The sequence below is a fragment of the Poecilia mexicana genome, unplaced genomic scaffold, assembly GCF_051168715.1.
Source record: "Poecilia mexicana isolate PSO_F unplaced genomic scaffold, ASM5116871v1 scaffold_5, whole genome shotgun sequence".
Classification (NCBI taxonomy): domain Eukaryota; kingdom Metazoa; phylum Chordata; class Actinopteri; order Cyprinodontiformes; family Poeciliidae; genus Poecilia; species Poecilia mexicana.
The window spans coordinates 22,251,677-22,276,107 of NW_028263374.1; the positions used below are offsets into that span (position 1 = coordinate 22,251,677).

At 36.6% G+C, this 24,431-nt stretch overlaps 1 protein-coding gene across 1 annotated transcript in view; it reads right to left on the minus strand.

The window, feature by feature from the left end:
• Window positions 1-310: 310 nt before the first annotated feature.
• The window catches only part of snta1 (syntrophin, alpha 1), a 33,846-nt gene continuing 9,725 nt past the window's right edge, over window positions 311-24,431 (minus strand). The window contains exons 3-8 of the mRNA XM_014990951.2: window positions 6,022-6,217; window positions 5,545-5,734; window positions 4,332-4,462; window positions 3,348-3,544; window positions 2,603-2,790; window positions 311-1,506 (exon numbers count right to left, since the gene is read on the minus strand). Of these exons, the coding sequence (XP_014846437.2) occupies window positions 1,414-1,506; window positions 2,603-2,790; window positions 3,348-3,544; window positions 4,332-4,462; window positions 5,545-5,734; window positions 6,022-6,217 (995 nt within the window). The 3' untranslated portion in view covers window positions 311-1,413. The remainder of the gene's footprint in view (window positions 1,507-2,602; window positions 2,791-3,347; window positions 3,545-4,331; window positions 4,463-5,544; window positions 5,735-6,021; window positions 6,218-24,431) is intronic.

Here is a 24,431-nt window from a genome sequence, read left to right on the forward strand (position 1 = left end):
GTCTCCATCCAATCTGATTAAGCTTGAGTTGCTTTGTAGAGAAAATCTAGCAGACTATAAGTCAGTTGTAAAAAGGTTTTGGAGACATAAACTCCACGCCCCCAAAAAACACACTTTACACCACTTTTCTTTCTTCCACTTCACAGTTATGTGCTAATGTGTGATGGTTCGATAAAATCCAAATAAAACACATTTGAAGATTGTGGATGTAATGTGACAAAATACAATAGTCAGCATGTAAGAATTATTTTGTAAGAATCTACAAAAAGAGTAGAGGCCTGTAAATTACAAAGGCAAATGCATCGATAAATAAAAGTTAACAAAGTTTATTACATGTTTATATACAAACAACCTTGCAAGGCACACCTTTGTTTAAATAATATACAATACATAAAATTTCTTGAGCAAACAGGTTTTAGAACATATATTATTATATGTGGGTTTAATGTTCAGATATTTGATATTAGAGAAGACCTCAAACTACAAAAAAGACTTAACATTGATGAATAAAATAATCACACACTTTAGGATGTAAACGCATTTTTATATTTTTAATTCGAACTAATAAAATAAATTTTGAATATGTGACGTAAAATCTGTCTTTCTTGAATATAAATAAAAGTTACTGTGGCATTAATATTAGATTTTTTTTTTTAACCACTGGGATTAAAGGTTGCAATCTCTTTTATTTAAAAAAAGAAATTAGATTTTCAGCTTGTAACATTATAAAGATATACTTATTTCTTTTGATAGGCCATAGCACATTGCTAAAAAAAAGACAACTAAATCCAATAGGTTGATGAAAAACTTTGAGCAAACCGCATGTCGGTTTAGCTGCTCTGTTCAGCACAGGCTATTGATCACGTTACAATCAGCCACGTCAATCTGTCACTCCTCTGATGCTGAAAAAAATGTTTGTCCAACATCAATCAAGATGTTCATGAAGCAGAGATTGAAAGATGAAAAGATGCTTATGACAAAAGCCTGCTGTGACTCATAAAATCAAACTAAAGTAAAAATGGTTGCGACTGTAAGCTTAAAAACATTAAGAAACAGGCTGTCACATTCTTACAGTTTCCTCATCATGAAGTGGCCTGACCTACTTAGACAGGTTTGACAGATACAGACCCCTTAAATGATTGGTGACCTTAAGTATATGTAAAAACATCTTTTATCTAACTACAAATAAAAAAAAAATGTCCATCAGTGTTCCAGTTTTCTCTTCATTTTTTTCTTTTTTAAAAAAAAAAAAAAAAAGACGAGAGAGCCTGACCAAAAACGATAAGGCTTTTTAACGGCTGAAAAATGAGCCTATCAGCTTCACTTCCCCGGCTCTTTTGTTGAAGGTCTTCTGGGGCTGGTGTGTGTTTCACTGAATATTCCTATTTTGATGTTATGGATAGCTGGCCTTTATCATGCCAGGAGGCCAAGTCGCTTGACCTTAGCAGAAAGGAAAGAGTGGATGATGAACACTAAGGTCTTTGGGCAGCAGCGAAGGTCCAGTTTCTAAGAGCAGAGAGAAATGAGAATGAATCAGGACGTTTGTATATCGATAGCTCTTTATAGGACTTCATAAAATACAATGGTTAACACTGATCCTTTATCCATCTACTACATGATGACCTTGCTACCAAAAAACAAAACAAAAAAAAATGTATGTTTAAAGTCACCGCTAAACTTAATTTATGATCTCTCCGTTGTTATTGGCACCCTTGGTAAAAGCAAGTTAAAAGTCTATGTAGTCAGCAACCTCTCTGGATCGTCCAGAATCTTGGGTCTTCTCTTTTGCTTGTTTCTTTTTAACTAACTCCTCTTTTTTTCTGATGACTATTTCTGTGTTGATGTGGCTGCACAGTGGTGCACTTGGTAGCAATGGAGCCAGTAGGCCCTGGTTTGAAATACCACCCTGGAGTGGGTTCTCTCCAAGTTACGTAGCTTCCTTCCACAGTCCAAACACATGACTGTTAGATTAATTGAGCTCTAAAAATGGTGTGTGTGTGTGTGTATGGTTGGTTGTTTGTATGTGTGTTTCTCTGATGGACTGGTGACAAGGCTCTTAGATATAGAACAGATCTTATAGTTGTGATGGTGATTTGATGACTCCAACATGCTCTTTGGTGCAGTTTGTTGAGAGTTTGGAGATAATTTATCTTCTTTAGAATCTCTGCTGACTGAGCAAAGAAACTTAAATCCTTGTAAACAGCTTTAAACTTTTAGTTGTTACTCTCATTGTAGATATTTTTATTCAAGCAAGATGTTTCTTCTTATATACGTATCCTAAATGCTTGTGAATACATTAGTTGGAGAACTTACTAAGACCTGACATATTTTTCTGAGTGATTATGATTAATTTTCAGATATATTTTACAAAAAGAATCTGTCTCTTCTTGTATGTTTTTTTTATTAACCTTGTTGCTTCCTTGCACACAAAAGGACAATTAATTTGACATGCACAACTTTTCCATGTCTGTGTTAATCAATTCAGCAGACTGTCCCCAATCACAGTCCTGCTTTCATGTTCGACACATTCAGTATATCCTCCCACACACAGAACATTTTTTTGTTAGTAATTATTTAACACAACCTATAAAGTGTTTCTTACAATTTCAGCCTCTGGGCCTCCAAAGTCGAGGAACATCATACGGACTCCATCATCTGAGGACATTCGGAGGCGCTCGAAAGGCTGCTGGAGGAGAATATTTTTCCTGACACCCATTTCATCTGTGAATAGCGTGAAGCCGTTGTCGATGTGCACTCCCAGCATGCACTCTTTTCCATTCCAACTACAGGCTGCACACACACAAAAAGGTGGTTTAAAATCTGACCAAGTCGAGGGAATGTTGCTACTGGACAGAGATTTAAATCTTTCTAGTAGTCTTTTTTGACTGTGACGCCTTAATGTGGTGACATGACAAAAGAAGCATTCAAGTTTTTTACTCCCATGAAATCAGAATTTTTCTAAATTTTACCTGATGTAAACATGAATTTACAGATTAATTGAAAATCCATGTCTTAAGGCTTTCTGTACCACCTAATGTTACCACCAGATGGCAGTGTAATGATACTACTCCATCTGGTGATGGAACGCAATGTGCTGACTGTGCATTAGGGCTCCATTCAATAAGTCAGTATCATACTTAGACTAGAGCAGCGAGGATGCTTTATGAAACCTTAACCAAAGTAAGAAATATAATTTAACTGTGATATGTTAATGTAAGAACCAAATCAATGAATTTCAAACCCACAGCAGTGTTTATACTTTTACTTTAGAAGAGATCAGCGACTGCTCTTTACTTAGCAACTGTAAAAACAGACATTGGTGTATAAGGTATTTTGGATCTTTTTACCTGCTGTGACCTCCTTGATGAGTTCTGCAGCATTGTGGCAACCCTCGACCAACAGATGAGTCCACGTGGACAACTCCTTGGCCGTGTCCACTCTGAACACATGAGTCTCTACGCCCTGCTTGGTGCCTGAACGCAAGCCGAATGACAACTCAGAGTCCAACAGAGAGGAACTCTTTCCAGGACCAGAGTGCACCAGCCTTTGGGGAGAAAAGAGGAAAATATCACCAGAATGTGGCTGAAAAGATTGTAATTAGGAATTATAGGATAGGCTGTGGCTAAAGATGGAACTGCTACCTATGTGGAAAACAAGGTGCGGAATCCACAGCAGAGAGAGTGGGGGAAACATACATGACTCATAGCTCCTATGAGGACTAATGTTTTCCAACTAAAGCTATGGAAGTTATGACACAAACTGCTCATTGGTTCAGTTATGGAAAGAGTGAGCAGGAGCTCACAAACCAGTGGAGAAAAAACAAACTGATCAGGGCGAGGCACAAAGCTTGAAAAGTGAGAATTTGATGTGTGCGATGTATGAAGAGAAGAGAATTCTAAGGTTTCTGCCACATGGGCCAGAATCAGCAAGTGAAGGGGAAATTATTGAAGATCTGAAACATAAAAAAACAACAACTCTGTTCTCTAAAATTGAGTGGGATACTGGTCTTGGCTCAGAAACCTCTGCTGCACCCAATTAGTGTACCCAAATCTGTTGTTGAGTAAAAGCTGCTGGATGTCTGTGGCTCCATTTACTATGTCATTAAAATGAAAGACATGTGGTTAATAAAAGACAAACAGTCTGATGGACCCAGCATTTTCTATTTAAATATGTGCTTAAATAGAAAATTTAAATTTCACCCTATGAATTAAAAATATGTCTCCATCTCCACCAAACAACTGCATAAGGGCACCAAATTTGAACTAAGAGTCCCGAGTAGCCCCCAGGATGCACTCTGGGCACCTCTGATGTAAAGCAATTCGGTTTTTAACCTGGTTGTGATGAGGGTGTGACTCTTGGAGGGGTTCCTTAGGCTCTCTTTGCTCTCAGGAAAGGAGGAATACAGAAGCAGGTCCTTCTCTGTCAACACTGCAAAAAGAGGTTTCTCTGGACCCTGGGACATCTGCACACACAGACATTTATATCAGAATGAAATTAAATGCCCATCACTCTTTCATGGTACATACTGTAATCCTTAAGTTAAACTGAACACCTATTAAAACCACTTTTACTACCTTCTATTTTTTTTTAAACATCACAGAACTTAGTTGCAGATGTTGATCCGTGTGACATATCTGACTCACGAATCACCATTTCCAAGTAACACCCAGAAAGGAGACTAAATATTTGACAGATTTGCGGGGCTGTGGAAACCTAGGGCTGCATGTATTTTTAAATTAAAATATCTTCTGCTATTAACTCCTGTAGTGAATATTGGTTCCAGTAGTGGCATTACTACTAAATTACAAAAGTTAATTTTAAAATGCATATTGTGGTTAATTGTGCAGGCAACCCAACAGACGCGCTTCTCTGTGAAAAAACGGTGCATCAAAATTACTTGGATGGCAGATTCAGCACCGAGGGTTAAGTTCACACTATCCGGGGACACCAAGTTCTTTTCTATTAGATCTATTTTGATCAGCTGCAGGGGTGTGAGGTCGTGGAGGAGCTGTAGGTGAACCAACCGCCTCAGTAAACTCTTTAAATGGTAAACGATGCCATCAACAAGCTGTTTTAAAAAAAACAAAAAAAAACAAACAAAAAAAACAACACTGCTAATCTGGTTATGTAACCAGTTTTGTCTTTGCCACATGTGAATGGCGTTACAGTATCAGAGCTGAGGGACATTTCATTATTTACATTATTGTGAATAACCTGAAGGAATTTAATTACTCTTAAAAGGCACTATATTTATGACATTTGATGAAAACATCAAGTTTTCGAAATGTTTAAACTTATCTTAAAATTTAAGACTGACTATATCTTCTAATTTAAGACTTTAAGATAAGTCTTACATTTTTTTGCTAGCTTGTCTAAAATGTGGAAAATCTAAGAGTTTTCCACAAATAACAACTATATCGAGAAAACTGGAACTAGAGAGTAAAAAGGGTAACTGAGTACAAAAAAAAATACAATTAAAAGACTTAGAAAAGAAGAGCAAGTCCTTTGACTCTTTTTCCCATGTACCCCAGTATCCCTCCGTACCTGCTCTGTAAGCCAGCCCAAATGTTTGACATCCATGCCAGGTTGCATGCTCTTCATCTCCTCCTTCACTTGTGGTAAAAGGCTGGCAGCAGCAGCTTGGATGGCATTGTACCACGACTGAGCCATGGCTGGGTCTTTTGCCCGCAGGAACATTGAGTTCTTTCTGTTGGATGAAATCACCTCGAAATACCTGGCAAGTGTGATTAAAGGAGGCGGGGGAGGGAGGGAAAAAAAATGGAAAAAAAGGGTCTGTTAAAAAAAAACAAGAAAAACCTCAAAGAGAGCAAAGCTTCAGGCTGAAGAGGAAGTTTCACATATTAAAGAGAATATCAAAGTAAGACATGAAAAAAAAAATCCCTGTTGCGATAATCTTTCAAAGTAATTTGTAACTTGTCAGTCAGCCTCAGCTTGGTTCTGAGAAATATATTAACTGAATTAAACATGACATTTAACTGATAGATGTTTAACCTGTAGTACCTGTTCTCTGTGTCTGGGGGGCACTCTTTCCGTGACACCTGGCACATCTTCAGTGGGATGATGCGAGGCCCATTCACCTCGGCGGGGAAGACCTCATTGGTCCTCTGAGGTGTAGAGGGGGGAGAATCCCAAGGGAGGTTTGCTCCAGGGGAACCGGAGCTTTTAAAAAATGCAGACATTTCCTTGATGTATTTCACTGTAAAAGAGCCAAAGCAGAGAAGGGAGAATTGGGTAGTGAGCAAGATGCAGCACCGCAAAAAAGAAACGATAAAGATTTTTTTGTTTTTTCCCCCAAAACGGATTCTTCAGGTTTGTTACAAACTAAAAAGTACCACACATAAGAGCTGTTTTAAATAGTCCCTAAACCCATTTTTGACCACTCATAACAGACTCATTGCAGTTTCTTTTGTAAAAACAACTTAAACATAATGAAAAGTAGATGGTTTTATCTTAATTTTCTCCTTCTTATAATTCTGGAAGGAGGACATTCCTTGAGCACCAGCTGGAAGCATAAAGGGTACGTAATCCACTTTAGTGGTACACCAGCACAATGCCAAGCACAGCTGGTTCTCTTGGGGAAGTCATAGACCATAGGGACAGGAGCAATAACAAGCATCTCAACACTCTACACCCAAGATTATTCACTCCAGTGGACAGGTGCCAAAAGGCTGCAGTCACTTCACACCTCTTTAGAGTCAGTTAAGCTAAAATCCATATGGGAAAACCAAAGCAGAGAAAACCATAGCAAGCATAGGGGGAAATACAGATCTATGTGCAGTATAGAGTGCTGACAGTAAGTCTTTGATGGCTGACAAATGTCTTCTGTTTTTTTTTTTTTTTATGCATCTTATGGCCTCATTTAATGCTTTAAATCAGGATATTCAACACCAATCCTCAAGGCCTGGTGTCCAGCAACTTTTAGATGTGTCCCTGGTCCAACACACCTGAATTAAATGGCTTGATTAACTCCTCAGTATTCAGTCAAGTTCTAATTATTTAATTCAGGTGTGCTGAAGTGAAGACTGGGGTTGAATAATCCTGCTTTAGGTCGACAAACATAGATGTGGAGGAGGTTTTGCCCTTCTGCCTCCACAGATTGTTTCCCAACAGCCACATTAGGATAATCTCCCTCAGGACTTTCTGCTGGACATCCTGAAGCAGCCCAATACAACCATAACCATATATTTATTTATTTTTTTGTGACACACACCTTCCAAAGCAATCCACTTTTGCCTCGTTAGTCTGCATAGCATATCTCCAATAGTCACGGGGATCGTCAAGATTGGCAAATGTGGTTCCAAGGCAGTAACTCTGGCCTTGGAACCATCCCACAGATGCAATTTTTGCCCAGTTTATTGTGAAATCATGAACACTGCAAGATTTTAGATGTTCAGTAATCATGATAAAATAATTCAGAAATTAACAGAAACTGCTTTTTCACATGGGATCAAAGTTAATTGGATAGCTTGTTTTTAAGAGTGCCTTTTGTATTTACTCAGGTTCTACTGGCCTATCTGCTGGGAGATGTATATAAAAGGCAGACAAATGAAAAGACCCAACAAACTGTGGGTTAATTAAGTCACCCCTGTATTTGGGGATTTTTTTAAGCTTCCATCTAGAAAGCAAAACAGGGCAGTAAATGCAACCAAGATCACTTATAAAACCCACTTTTTCCAACGTGCAATAATGCTACTCAACTGTTGAGCATTATTGAGATCTATAGCTGTTGGTTTGAAACTTTATGTTGTAACAATCCGTTTTATCACATATTGTGAGAGTTTTTAACCACAATCTGAAGCCAAAGGACAGTGAAGTTTAGTACTATTATTATTATTATTATTATTATTATTATTATTATTGCCAATATTAAAATCTGTTTAAAGATATAAAACGTGTATTTATGACAAAAAATAAGAAAACTTTAAGTGGGGAAAATATTTTCTCACAGCACTATATACTTCACACTGCAGGTACCTGCATAGTACAACACTTTTTAACACCCCACTGTTGGTTTGACTTTGTTTTGTGATTTTATCTTCTTGCTTGTGTTCCACAGCTGAACAATCAATTACCCTTTGAGAACAGACACAGTCGTTCATTGACTTAATCTGATTTCACTAGCACGGACCACACCACAACAATGTGAGTCCACTGTTTCAGTCAAAGAGAAGAGAGGATAAGAGAGGTCTGCTGAATAACTGTTTGACACAGTCAGCAAACGACATGGTAAACCCCTTGAGATGGTGCCTTTGGAAGACAGAAAAGTACGAATTGCAAACAATACACACAATGGACATAATAGGGAACAAGAGAAGACTATTGAAAGAACGGAGTGTTGTTAAAACAAATTTAATTGTCACTTGTGGTTTGGGTACAAGCAGCAGCAAAGAGGCCATAAAAGAGAGATGTGTAGAATGAATAGGATGAAAAGGTTTGTAAAAATCAATTAATGAGATGGTTGGAATAAAACCGAGCTGTAAAAAAGAGGCAGTTTGGTGAGGAAATAAGATGAATATGGATGAATTTCAGGAGGGTGGGATAAAGAACCCCAGTACAAAGTGTGATACATGGGTGAGCCAGCTCTAATAGCTTGCCAAGCGATTAGAGGGGCAGCACAGGATGGTCTTGGTCCTCAACTTAAATCCCCTTTCAGGTCATCTTGACATTCTTTAAATAGATTTAATGAGACCACAGGTTTCAGTCATGCCTTATACCTAAAAGTTGCTATAGTTTTGTGACCACCTGATCAGAGGCAAATAATGATGAATCCTCATTCCATGTGACCTTTTAGCTGATTCAAGATTTTCACTTTACTATGTTCATTAATACCAACAATTTCATTGTTGGTATTAATAAATTAACTGATCAGTCAATTTCTCTCTCAGTTCAATTTTTCTCAATTGAATTGTTGATCTTGAGATCAACAATTGATCAAAGAGGATCATTTGACTGACTGATCAGCATGTTGTTTAGTCAATGTAAGTAAGTTAATTGATATACTTACATAATATATGACTACACTCAGTTTTTGGATGATAACATAATTTGAAAAATGCTTCAGGGTCCTTTAAAATCTTTAATTCGTAAGTATTTTATGTTTCTCATGAGACTATATCTCATGATCACCAAAACCAGAAACTAAATCCTTGTAATGTGTATATATATATATATATATATATATATATATATATATATATATATATATATATATATATATTATAATTAAGTACAAGCAAATTCATTTTAGAAGCAATTCTATAGACATATTTTGTTACAATTAGTTCAGCCATACACCCATGCAGATACACCTACACACCACCACCACCACCACAGTGCAGCTCTGGCTCAGCAGGCTGTGGTATGGGTTCAGCAATTGTAGCCTCTGCTTGAGTAAAAATAGCCCAAAGGACATGGCAAGTCAGGAGGCTGAAGGTAAGGCTCTGGTTTCACTGGGGAAGTGTGAAGTGCTCTCCGTGCACAGTACAAGAGGCAAGCAGCCAGAGGGCAAGCAGAGGAGTCACAGCGCTGGACAAGAGCAGGCAGAAGGGGGCTTCCTGTGTTTAAACAGAGTGTGTGAGAGCCCACAAGCCAGTTATACATTAATGAGTGTACTGTATCTTTTTTATCTCAAACAATTTTGTAATCAATTTTTAAAAAGATCCATCTCTTTGACTTAGATATCATTATGTGGTTATGTTTGATATCACCTTAAATTTAGCGATGATGTGTGATGTTGGCAGATTTGTGGAGTAACAAATTGCAAGTGTCACTATGTTACTTCTGGAATAAGCAGGTATTCAACGTTAAGCGACTTGTGTCTCCGGTGGGGACAGAAACATTATCAGGAAATTCTTACAAAATAATTGAATGAAAACATAATGAGGTTGCTGAAAGCTCTTGGGATCACATCCTTGAATCAACAATGCAGGGGGAAAACGGCTTTTTGCATAATCCAAACAGCTTTCATTTCACCTACTGCTGTGTGTCAATTAGCCTACCTCAGCAGTTTGGGAGGATAATTGTGTTCATTTTCGGTTTTAGACTTGCTTTCATGTAACTCATCGAAGGTATTCTTCCCACTGGATGCTCAAACAATGTACTGCACAAATAAAGGACTGTGAATTACAATGAGATAGAAAAACTGTGGGAAGAGTTGATCAGTGCAATTCAGTAAGAATAGGCATGGGTAGTTTTTGCTTTAAGGTTTATGTCACAGTCTGATACCTGACTAAGTCTTCGGTCAGTCAGCTGTGTGCTGTGACTATTACATTGAAAAATAAACCTCCGCAGTTCCAAAATTATCTATAAAAATGTGGGGTTGTGAAATGTGATTATGAATTGCTCATAATTTCTGAATCTCTTTAAAAAGCCTTTCTGCTCTGTTTGTGATATTCTGGTTCAATAAATTGTATATATTTTTTTTCTTTTTCTTTTAAAGCTCTTTACGTTTTACTGATAATCCGGTTAATTTTATCTCATTGTGCTGCAGTTGCTTATATTTCAGTTGTACAGCAAATGTATTTTTAGATCTGCTCTACGAATGAACAAATAATGTATTTTGCCAATTATCTTAGAATAAAGTTTGTAAATGTATATTAACATTCAAGTCCAGTCACATCAACTCATTCTGAATGGAGCGATATATCGACTTAACTAGCACAAAATGTCAAAAATGACTTAAAGTTTTCTAATCTTAAAGTGACAAGTATGAACTTATCCAAAAATCTTTTTAAAACTGATCATAGGAATTCAGACAGTAACTCATATCTGATGATATAAGGAGTAGACTGAGGAGAAAAAACTGTAACTGACAGTAACTCCTCCTCAGACAATGCTCAGTATCATTGAGTCTGAATCTATTATTCCTTAATAATAATGTTCCAGATGCTCATTCTGTCGCTGATCTTAGTTTCTGTCTACCCACTCACAGCTGAGAATTATGTTATAAAAAAGGAAGAAGAAGAAAAAAAAAACATTACTTCCACTAAAATGCACAAAGAATAATTTAAAAAGATTATTCCCGTTCCTCCTTTGGTTGTGGAATAATTTCCTGTCTCGCTGACTTTAAAGGATTTTTTTTCATCAAAAACCTTCTTGCAACATAAAATTCATATAAAATTGTGATTTTTCAATTTTGAAACTCCTATTTTCAGTGTTTTGTTAAAGGAATAGGTTTCTCAAAGCATAAAACAGTAAAAGTTTGCAAATTATACTTTAATATCCAGCATATTGGAAAAATACTGTGCAGCTCTATATGAGTATTTTTCTTGTCATCATTTTGCACTTAAATTATAATAATTATTTTTTATTATGTTCATGATCTCGAATTCTTCTTAATTATTTACATGACTCAATTAAACTGAGCAAAAGAAACATTTTAAACAGAAAGAGGCATCTCTAGACAAATTCCTACTAATATGGCAAGTGTAGACTGGGAGCATGTATCAAGCAGCCAGCAACTAATGTCAACACTTTTTGAAGTAGCTGTCAACTTGCATACATAATACTTCATGGAAATGAGCTTCTGTCCATTAGTTCCTGTGCCAGCACCCTTATGTTTGTACCATGAGAAAGGCAACTGCTTCTTATTTCTGCACTGAAGTCATTCAATATTTATCTACTCAATCTCATTGCACTAGGCAAAAATATGGAAATAAGAATGAAAAAAAGAAACTGGAATGCTTAAATCTTTGCCTAAAGTTGAATATATCACAAAAGATTATCACAGTCAACACCACCTATCAGTTTGTGACAGTGTATTTCCACTGGTGACACCAATCCTACATCCTCAGATCAGATTAAATGAAGATGGAACTTCTTTGGTCATTGAGCAGGGAGAATATTTTGCCCGTCCATTGCAGGTTAACATAGGTCAAACAATAATTCACTCACACAATCACAACGGATTTGTTTTTTTTTACAAAAATAAATAAAAAAAAGTGTGCTCTGCATTTGTATTCATCTCCCTATGTAGACCCGTGATCTCACCAAAAAAGGTCTTAAATTTGAAACTGGGTTTTCCTGCGTGGAATTTGCACCTCCCCCCCACCCCCCATATGCATGTATCTGTAAACTTTGTGGACTCACAGTCCAAAAACATAGTAACTCTACACTGACCTTTGGAATAAGTCTGAGCATGCAATGTTATTTGTCCTATTTGTATATTGATAGGGCTTCTGAGTGTGGGCTGCTCCTGGCCAATAACAACTGCAGCAGTGTACAACATGGAGTGGATAAACTAGATTTCCCTTTTTTAAAAAAGAAAACAAAAAAAACACCCTTTTAAACAAGATTTTAACAAAAAGCTGCTAATTCAACATCAAAGTTTGTGTTTTTGTTTTGAACATAATTGAGGCATTGGCTTCTCAATAAACAACGGATGCATGAATTAAAGGCAGATTTGTTTCTTTGACAAATCTTCACCCCCCCCCCCCCCCAAAAAAAAACATGTCTCATGATGTTTTTTACAGTAAAGCATAAGATCAAAAAGTATTTCACAAGTCTCACATGCACACTTAGTTGTAAGAATTACATCTAGGTGCAACAACTTTTTGTTATGTTTAAAAAGTTAGCAAAATTCATTTACCACAGAGAAAGACAAGCTATGAAGAAGAATAAAAAACAGAAGAGAAAACTGACATAAGGGTTTCCAGAAACCTATGCATTCTAAAAAGAGCACAAACCAACTGCCATGAAAAGTGGTTTGGGAAAACACTCTCAAGAATTTGGGCAGACCAAGCCAGAGTCCAGACTGTAGCCTAAAATAGCAGCTTAGCTTTGAACTTGAAATAAAATATACAAAAGAATAAAAAATAAAAAAATATTCTAAGTGAAGAGATGGAGCAAAGTTCTGTGAAACTTTCAGGGTCAACTTCAAGAAGCATAATGTTAGCTTTTTAACCATCAACAGTGAGGTGAAAGGTCTGCACATGTAGAAATCTTTTTGTGTATTTTTAGTTGCTGCAAACAAGAGAAATTAACATAATTCAAGTAGTCTATAAAAACCTTTGCTACAACAAGTTACCCAACATTTCCATCCTTATCCACTTGTTTTAATATGAGCTGCTTAAACATCTTCGTCAACCAAACTGAAATAATTTTTGACTCAGGCGGACCAGTTTATCACTCATAGAGTTTTCAATTTAGCCTCATAGGAAGGAACAATTTTCCAGTTCCCTCAATACAAGTTTCCAGTTCCCTTAATACACAAACTGTCCACTTTGCGTATTAATGCATTAAGGTATATTTGGTGTTTGAACAAATAAATTAGGCATAAGCAATTTTAGGGGGCGTCTCAGGTATTTGGTGGCTTTAGTTATTTGTGGAAGGCTGCGGTCCCTAATCCCCACAAATACTGAGGATTCACTGCACTGCAAAATTGCACAAATCTTAAAAAAAAAAAAAAAAAAAAAAAAACTTCAAATAACACATATAGTCAAACTATGTACTTAGAATAGAAGCTGAGGATTCAGTAGATTTTCTCTGTAGCTATTACATTTTACAATGAGAGCTGCAGTAAGCCTAAGTGGCAGTACTTAAGCTGTAGTAGACCCAAGCATTCAGAGCAGTGAATATCTGCAGTGTGTCTTGACAGACAATGGTAGGCAGGTGCAGATGGCCATATTTCCATCAGGCAAGCTTGACTCGCGAGAGGCCATTAAAAATGTGATCTTAAACTGAGTCAGTGGACGCTAAATGGTGTCACAGTTGTCATTAGTTCTTAAATTGATGGTAAAAACACTGCAGAAGAAACAAGTGAACACATCCAATATTTGTAAAAGGCTTAAGGTGACATTTATTTCTATCAAGTGTTTGGTATTAAACTAAAAAGAAATTCCTTGAGTTGTAGAAATCCTACATGATATGCATTAACTATAGTCATATGCAAAAACATTTGAGTAAAGACCTACTATACACAAAAAGAAACAGAGAAATGTAATGATTCCAATATTAAGGTAGTGTAATAAACCAAAAAAAATTAAGACTGGAAAAAAATTATATATATTAAATCAGAATGTGAAAACTAAGATGGAAAAAGCAGGCATGCAGAATACCCAGCCAAACTCAGCCAGAAATGTTGCAGTGAATACCAGTGGTGACACATTCAATACAGAGCTAAAATTAGCTGAGATGGAACTGTTATTACTTAGCTTATCTGGCAGCCAACGAAACTACTTTTGTACTGTGTGAGAGTCAAGGGGTTTCTTGCCTTCCTATGCAAGGTATGTTGCTAATCTTTTCCTGCTCAGTTCTCCACTATTACAGTTAACATCAAAAACATGATAAAGATTTATTTTCTAGCAATGTAAGTTTGAAAACAATACACCAAACTACCAGATGTTTTTTTTGTAGCTTGGTTCATTTTAAAAGTCTGGTGTCTGTTGGACAACCAAAAACACTTTTTTTTTCTAATGCAATCAAACATATTGACTTGTACCAAAATCCATAATTTTGTAGTTAGTCCCCAATCAGCAACACCAAGTACCAAATAGACTAAAACCACTAAGAACCTTATGCTAAAATTCCTAAAACATGTGCATATTCAGTACTATTACAGCTATTACGGCTATGCAACATTTTGCAAACCAAAACAAATCTTTTTCAATCTCAAGGATGGACTCTTCTTCACTGGCTGCATAATTTCCGCAGTCTTTAAGCCCTCTGCTACCTAACCAGAACAACATCAACTTGTTGGACTATTTCTTTTTACACATTTCTTATTTCCACGGTCAAAAAGAGGTGCTGGCTTCTTATACAGCAGCCAGTGCAATAAAGATGAACACCAGCCGTTCCTGCTCCCACCACTGGTTACTGTGGGAGTGGATGGAATTTCAAAGTCCAGCCAACGACCTCAGAAACATGTTGTTGGCTCTGTAATGTATGTCAGGAACAGAATGACCCAATGTCACATCGCTAAGTCAAGAAGTCTGGGGCCAAAACAAGAACATAAATAACTGTATAAAACAAGAGAATACTTGTTGTCAACTGAGGACAGTAGAAAAACAGCATCTATATGTTAACTCTGTAAGCCAATTATAAACATATATTTTGATCTTTTTTTTTTCTTGCTTTGTATTGGACAGATTGAAAGCCAGTAACAAAAAGCATTTAAGTGTGTAAATACGAATGTTTGTTTGCTGAGAAAGTCTGATGCAACATGGATATTTAATTAATCTGACACCTTCAGTACTAACCTACTTTTGTTGCAGTTACTTTTAGAGTTCAAGCACAACACACAACCATTAAAAAAATGGCTATGGCTTATTTCATAAAATGTTATGGAATAAGGAACAACAAAAGGCCATTTTGATTATTTAAAAACTTTAGCCTATAGTGGTATATGACAGTTTTAATCAGCAAAACTCAGTGTACATGCAAACAGAATCACCTTTATTGGCAATGCAAGAAATGAAACTATTATTGGTGCTTATTGTATTTATTAAGGCATGGTTAAATTTCACTAAAGTTTAGGGTTCACAGATGAGTCCATGACAAAGGTTCACAAGACAGAAGCTCACACCATTATTGGAAAATGGGACAAATGCTGAAACTTCTAAAAAATGTATATATCTAAAACAAGACAAACCAGACTAATGGTTCCTTTTATCTGCCAAATTCTCAATCCTACTTGCTCACAGTTAATACTGGGGACTGGGGTAAATAATGTAAATGAGCAGCCTTTGTTAAGATCCCCAGGGAGCTCATCAGGTAAGGGGACAACCTTTGAAGACTGTTTTTTTCACAAAGCTTGTTTGCAGAATCTTAGCATTCAAATGAACATATCTTCTTCATCTTTGTTTTTCTATTTGTTTGGCATCATTAGAAAGCTTGGAATCCACACTTTCAAAATCTGTAAATAACTCAATTCATGCTGCTTATCTGAGAAGTTTGGGCGTTTGGACATATGCCAGCTGTAGGTATCCCCTTTTGTTTGCCTTATGAATATATATATATATCTCTTTGGGTGTCTTTCTGCCAGTCATCCAGTGGAGATTTTCTCTTTTCTGTCTGATTTAGATAAGAACATCATACATCAATTCTGCAGACCAACTAATTAGAATTGGGGATAAATGCCAACCTTTGGGAGGGGAGGAGTTGGGGGGCATTGTGGAGGTGTGGTGTGAGAGAGAGAAAGAGGGCAGAGACCAGTGAATCAGACTTTTAAGCTAATTCATATAGTGCCAAAGCAGATATTTGATTGCTTTGCATAGAGTGTCAGGAGAGTTAATTATCCTAATTCAACAAAGTGAAAATGAAGGAAACTTGGACAGGATCTGGCAGAGTACAAGAACAGAGTGGAAAAAAAAAAGATTCAGCTTCAGACAGTTTCACTTTACTTTGCAGCTTTCTCTTTCCATTTGGTTCCGAAAATGAAGAAAAACTATTCTCCTTTTGTACATTTGTAAGTGTTTTTCAGTGCGACACAAAAGAAGTAATATTGATTGCGAATTAGGAACATCATTCCCATATCAACTTTAAATTGTATAGAAGAAAAGGTGAGCAGTTAACCAGTTAAAAAAAGTAAAGTTTGAAGAAGGTACAGCAAAGGAAAGCTGCCTTCCATCTCCAGTGTTTGCACATGGTGCTGCAGAATACTGAGACGGCTGAGTTGAATGTGAGTCAGAGTGGAAGTGACCGTCGGCCACCAGTTTATCAGAGGCCCAGGGTTGGGGCAGAGGAGTTCAGTTGGGGCCTTATTAAGATAACTAACAGCCAGACACTGTAGAATGGCCTGAGGGGAAAATTGTGATTTAATAAGCTGTGGTATTTTATGGGTTAATTGATCCGCAGCTGAATATGAGAACACTGAGTTTGTTGTTCTACAAAAACAAAGAAACGAAGCTTTGTGTGAATAAGGTGGACAATTTCACAGCAGGGATTCCTATATCTATTGCTCTTGTCACATCAAACTATATTTTAAACAAAGAAACATGCAAAAGATCATTTAAAAAATGCCCTTAAATATTTCTGAAGGAGTAATAAACACTGTCAGTAAGTTTGAAACAAAACACGTTCCCCTGGCATGATTCTATCACTTTTAACACAACCAACACAGCTTCATATATTTATTTAAATAATATTTAAATAATTTGACAGAGAAATAAGAAGTTTCCACCAAGAAATTGAATCTAGACTAGACTAGATGACCATCATGACGGGTGAAAATTACTTCTAGGAAATTGTTAGATTGATTTTTAAAAGCACACACCATATTGTATCCAGGCAACAGTCACATATTAAAGTCTATAGTACGGTTTACCCAATTAAAGAGATCCCGGTATATTCTGATGCCACACAGATTAAAGTGGAAATGTCCCGCATCAAATAATCATCACACGTTTTTTATAACACAAGTTTCCCTAATGCTTTACAAAGCCGACAATTTGTAGTTACATTTTTTGAGTTTTGATGGTCTTTCCATGCTCACATTACACATCAATGAATTCATAAAAAAAGCTCATTCAGTTCTTTAAACATAATCATGACAAGTATAATAAAATTTGGATTTTTCAAAATGAATTCAAGCCAGTTGGTTCACTGGACTGGTCTACACGCACTTCAACAAAAAAAGATTACAATACACCTTAAATCACACACACACACACATGCACGCACACAAACACAATAAAAAACTTTAATCTCTCTCCTGTTATGTATGTCAGTCAAAGAGCCGAGGAAGGAGCAAAGAGAATGCAAGGAAAAATATCTAACCATTTCAGGTTCTCAGGAGATGTGGAAAAGAGGATTGAGGAGAGTTTTAAAGGTAATAATTATATTGTCACAAAAGGAAGAGCCAGAAAGACTAATTATTGTATAAAATACATGCATGAATCTGGTTCTGCTTTTCCACAGGACAGCAGTCATACTGTTATTTTAATGCAAAAGGCAGAGCTTACACAGAGCAATTATGAAGGTCTTGTTTTCAGCACTGACTGGGTTCATACATTATCATTTTGCTTCCTTATCCACAAAGGAAATAATTTTAAAAACATACAATTTACTCAGTTTTACTGCATTTATTTACCAACTAGTCCTTTATGGCTTTCCAAGGTCCAACCTTAACACTAAAGCTCCTTGCTAAAATTTTCATAACTCTAGAACTTTTTCTAATTTATTCACTTTACAACCATAAACTTCAGTCTATTTTATTGAAAGTTTGTGTAAAAGATCAATTTAGGCCAATAAAATATTATGAAGAGGGAGCAAAACAATACATTCAAATATTTTATCCACAAAAGCCTTTTAAAGTCACCCGACAGGTAAACATTCAAATGTGTGCAGTTTATTGTCTGCAGAAAGGTCAGGAATTAAGTTAAGACGTTTAAGCATCAAGTACCACTCTGCATATTCTTTGCATCTGTAAATGCAAAGAATATGCAAGCTTGCCAACTTAAACAATGCCATGAAAAAAGTAATTGTAAAAAGCTGTAAGTCATGTTTGCAACTTTAAACAAGCAATATAGAGGACACTCTACTTAGTTGAAACAAATAATTTAGCTTTCACTACCCCTGCAACAAAAGTGGACACTGGAGATCATCCTAAGAACAGCATTCCAACAATACAACTACAAAAAGAAGAGTTTAGATCAAAGTATATCCTTGGCCGAGACAAGATCCAGATCTAAATCAAATTGAAATCTGTGGCAAGAGTTAAAGATAAATCTTCACAGATGCGCTCCAATAATGTGACCTTGAGCCATTTTGTAAAGAAAAAAAGGGAAAAGAAACGGATGTGCACAGCAGGCAAACATGCACCTAAAGACTTTCTGCCATGAATGCAGAAAAAGCTGGATCTGCAAAGTATTGATACAGTAAGGTTTTATGCATGCCATACTTTTAAGATTCTTTACTCATTATCAGTCTAGAAAACCAAGCATCATCTTTTCACAAAGTGAGAAAAAGGTCAAGACGTCTAAATGCTTTTGTAAGCCACTGTACTACCCATGGTGTCGTTCATATAAGTTACATTATGTCATTATGTGAGCCTCTGTATTGGTTGTGGCATGTGCTGTTTAGTTTTATTTTGTTTTTGTCAATGTTTTTCTTTTATACCAAGAAATTATTGAAGTTGTTTTACTGTTCTGCAATCAGCTTGCCTCTCCTGCCTGCGTCTGGAGTCTTCCAAAACAGTCTTTAACAAGAAAGGCTATCAGACTTGATTAAATCACGCATTCATTTGAAGAAAATGTACAGAATAGGGTCTGCATTCCTGAACCTACCAGCAGCAAGAGATAAAGAAACTACAGGGCATCTGGGAATATAATTTCAAACATCAGGGCGATGCTGCTTCTACCTCCACCCACCAGATCAACAGATAAACTAATTTACACAAACACATACTCTGCAGATCTTCTAAAAAAAAAAAAACAACCACCTGAGAGTTTCCAGTAAAAAACTGTAAATTAAGAAAATCTCACTTGTGCTGTATTCACTACTTCTCTGGCAGGTCAGACAAACAGAAATCCTCTGGATTTGAACCACAGCATGAAGCAAAATGTAAGAGTGCAAATGAATGTGCAACCGAATATGTTAACATACATGAGGACAGTCTTTTTTACAGATATGTGTGAACAGATAGCAGGAGTGAGGTATATGTTGCTGCTGTAAGAAAATTTGAATTTATATAAAATGAACTTTTGACAAAAAACGAATACATACAAACTTAGCCAGCAGCATACTGTACGTATCCCTGTCTGTAGCTTCAAACTCGGCTCCCTGAATTCATTATATTCCATAAATCACTCACTTAACCATATTTGAATCAGTACAGGAAGATAGGGTGAGAATATATCTCTCTGCTGGCCTTATTTTAAAAAGACTCTAAAGTATGCATCTTCTTTTTAAGGGCTATATTCACACATGTCCTTGAAGAGCCTGATTTGTAGATAACAAATAGGAGTTCTGGTCCTCAAAGTAAAAAAGTAATTCACACTCTGCCAGCACTCTGAAGCTGCCAGAAATATTTAGTTGTTCTTCTCTTAACAGAAACAAAAGTTTATTATTAAAATTTCTGTATTTTTAAATGTTTATTTTCCTAGTTAATTTTAAAGTAGGTATAAAGGATTCGTCATACTGCTTTCTATTTTATTCTGCCAGGATAAACAATCCCCACCTCGATAGAGAAGGCCTTCACTTTTATTAGATAAAGGATCACGAATCAATACCATTGTGCATTTATTCAATTATCGTACACAACACATTACACAAAATCCCACTTCAACCGTTATAGAGTTTTCATAATAGAGCCAGGTAAGGAATTAGATGAAGACATGAAACTGTATGTAAGGCAGAGAGGCAGAATATGCCTTACTGGTTAGCTGACAAAGCATCCCAGACCAACCAACACAAGTGAAACCATTTAAATGAAATCTCACTACAGATGAGGAGCGAACATCATGGGTGCCACAGAGCTTATTTTCAATTAACCCACATCAACTGGTGCCTCTAACACACATTGGACAAGTCAAGCTGAAATACGCCGACCCAGGACATGATGGCAGATTCCAGCCTCAGAGAGGTTTAATAGAAGAGTGAACTCTGCTCAATGGAAGAGGTTCAAAAAGGATTGCTCAGTCTTGGTAAGTTGGATGCCAACCAGACAGATACAGAGTTTTTTGTTGTTGTTTTTTTTAATGCAAAATTAAAAGGTTGTACATTTTTTAAGGTGTATCTGACAAAACTAATGTGTGTTGCCCTTAAGTGCTCACATTTGGTTGGTTTCAACACAATATTACTATTCTCGGGATGATTGATGATTATATTTAATATGATATTAAACATAAAATTGCATATTTTATGTCAACAGAGATTTCATGTTAAGAGATGCAATTTAATGATTCACAAATTGATCATACTGAGAGCACAATTTAAATAGAACATCCACAGATGCCGTGACAGAGGTTGACCCCAACAAAAATCTATCTTTTTGGTTACTGAAATAACTGCTACAGTTGAATCTATATCTCTAAAAATTGTCAACTGAAAAAATAACAATCTTTAATATGATGGTTGCATGTTAAAGACTGAGAATCCTTGAGATGAGAAACTAGCTTTAAGGCACAGCTGACTTCAGCCTTGGAATTTGTATTTTTCTTTAAATCAGTGTGTTTTCAAAAAATTACAGTCAATTTTAGAACAAACCCCTTTTAGCCAATTTTACTATTTAAAGGTGACATTGTGGACAATTGATGTATCTTACAAATCACTCCCTCCCCAAATATGCTAAGCAAGAGGAACACTGTGGCTAAAGAGTTTCCTTAGCTAAATCTAGCTAATCCTCGTGTGTGTGTGTGTGTGTGTGTGTGTGTGTGTGTGTGTGTGTGTGTGTGTGTGTGTACCCAGAGCCTGAACACAAGGAATTTAATGAACATGACAGCATGTACCAGAAAAGTCCACAAAGGTTTTCTCACAGTTTACCAATTGCTCTCTCTTGTGCAAACCTCATAGTTGTACAGACAAACTGTGTTTCTCCAAAGGTTCATGTAAATTCTTCTGTGAAGAACACTGAATTTAGGATAATATCTGCACCATGTGCTAATACGATTCTAAACCCAGCAATAACATCAAAGTCAATATGTGATTTGCAAAGAGAAGTAAACAAAAAACCTCTTTACTGTCAAACAGTGTTAAACCATTTATAACCACCATTTCTCATTCACTCTGGCTGAGCTGGGTCACAACAGTAGTGGAAAACTAATACTGACCATTACTTGAGAAGGTATTTATGTATAAAAATTAACACAATGTGTTCAATTATGCACTACTTTGTATTGCAGTACACAAAGTGTGCAATTAAGTTTGTTTTAACATGATAAAATGTGAAATGTTTCAAGTAATATGAATATTTTTTCAAGGTGCTACGATCAAACTTACGAAAAAGTCATTGTTTGTGCTGACTCCGTTCTGATGCTTTCTCGACTTGATCTCTGACTCAGCAGTACAACAAGCATGGAAAAGGCCAATGATTTAGAGGGGAAAATAACATTTGGCATGACTTGCCCCATTTTCTTCCTGGCTGTCCTTTTAGATTTGTTATAATAGCTAAGGTCACTTTACTAAGTAGGTGCCCTTCATTTTGTTCATTAATTTGGCAAGAGAATGCTAAATTATTCATGTGCTACAAAATGTTGTGTTCCAGAAGGTGGAATGATGGGACACATGGACATCAATCAAGGACAAACATTAAAGAGTGCATAGGAAAACTCAACTTGGACCCTGATATTCACACTTACTACAGTCTTCCAGTCCTCTTTTTTTATTGTATATTTCCCTCCTGGGAATGTTCAGTGCTTTAGAAACCGTTTTGTATCCATCCCCTAACATATACTTTTCAATAACATTGTATCTGATTTTCTTGGCGGTTTCTTCTGTCTTCATGTTGTAAAAGTAGCTAGCAATACTGATTACTTGCAGACACCAATGTCTTTTGTACTGCAATTACTTTAGACACACTTACTGCAATTAGGTTATGTCTATTTCACTAATTGTGAAGCTACTAGCACAAATTGGCTAGATTTCTATATCACTTTAAAAAAGCCAAAGTCACAAAATTCAAATTTTGTTTATCATCACTGATTTGTAAAAGCAGCAAAAAGGGTAAAAAGTACAAGGAGGTGAATATTTCCTATGGACACAACAACTATTCTAGAGCTCCCTTCTATGCATTTCATGCACACATGGGCACATGCACAGTTTTATTGCTTTGTCACTGTGGATTTAAGTGTGTGCACAAGACAAACAAGTGTTGTCTTGGCTGGCGAACTGATTACATGAACTCCTCAATAGGTTAGATGAAAAATTGTGAGATGTGAAGCTGTTCTCCCTATAGTTTTCTCAACTGAAGAAAAAGTTCAATAAAGGCAAAAAGTTGAACTAGAAGCAAAAGCACACAAACATAGCATGGACACAGAACATGTGTTCTCACAGTCACATATAACCACACACGCACACACACACACACACGCACACACAGAGCAGGGCAGTAAATATTGCTGGGAGGAAATGGAGGCAGCTGTGTTTTTATGGTTTCATTTGGTCTGTTATATTTATCTGACCCTCCCATGTCCCCTCTCTTACACACACATTGATTATTTCATCTCCATTTTGATAAAAGGTGTGACATTAAGGTCAAAAGGGATGCTCGCTGTTTTCCTTTCGAACCAAAACAAATGTAAATGGTAAAAAAGTTCACAAACATTCACATTACACCTGAGAGCTGGTCAGCACTGCCCTTTCCCTGCTCTTCTGGCTGCTAAGCAACCTCGAGGCACATTGAAATCACATGATTTAGAAAAACTCAATAGTGCACAATGGTTAAACTACTTCCAGCTGTGTCACATATGTGGAGTTGGGGAAACCTGAAACCTCACAAAATATCTCCCTGCAATATTTCAAAGTGATGCAAACAGACAGCTCAGACCCTATGAATGTAACATGGTGACAGAATGAAACATTTACTAGGAAAATATCACAATTCACAAAACATGAGAGAGTCAGAAAGCTCAACTTCTTTCCACTGCATGAATTGCTGTAAAAGTTTAATTAATATATGTTTATTGCATTTTCTGTCGCCTGCCAAAAGCGCCAAACCTGCCAGGCTAATTTATCTTCCTGAAAGCACTTATCAGACATGTTTAAGTGCTACTGTTCACACTTCCCAGATATTTTAATGTGATGGAAGAAGTTTCACCTTCAACTCAGTCAAGGCCGTCTGTGTTCAGAATTTCGCAGAACACTGACAATTGCCTTGAGGGCAGCAGTAGTAGTTGTTTGTTGCTGGACACATAAAAAAAAAAAAAAAAAAAGATCTGACCTTTAGCACTGCAGCCGTGCCAAGAATGAGTTAGATTCAGAAAATCTTGATAAAATGCCAAAGAGCAAAGTAGAACACTGAATCTGAACTTTTTCTCATCTGTATTTATACATATTTTTGTGATTGTCTGGTAGAGATAAAATAGTAACCAAATCTTCAAAGTTGCACTTGGAAAGGTCATACACCTACAAGGTATAAAGTAAAGAATGTTATTTCTGTAATTCTTATACTATGCCAAAAAAAAAAAAAAAAAATCCACCCAAATCTCAGTTTACTGATAGGCATCGGGTAAACCTGTCGTCTCCAGGTCAGACAGACATGTCAACACATCAAAGAAGAAGAAGAAAAAAAATGGATCTGGGTTCAAACACTCCTACACAGCACTGCCTCAGTTAGCCTCCAAGCTTCTTTTCTCTCTTCACTCCACTAGCAGGTCCTCTGGTGGGGGGGGGGGGGGGACCCATGAAATGATTCCTGACACTACGGATCAGAGAGCAGTGCCAGGTGAGACGTCTGATATCAACACTTTTCTGCTTGACTGTGAACATGTAACGTAGGAGGATTTCCACTGATTTCTGCTGACAGGAGCTCTAACTGT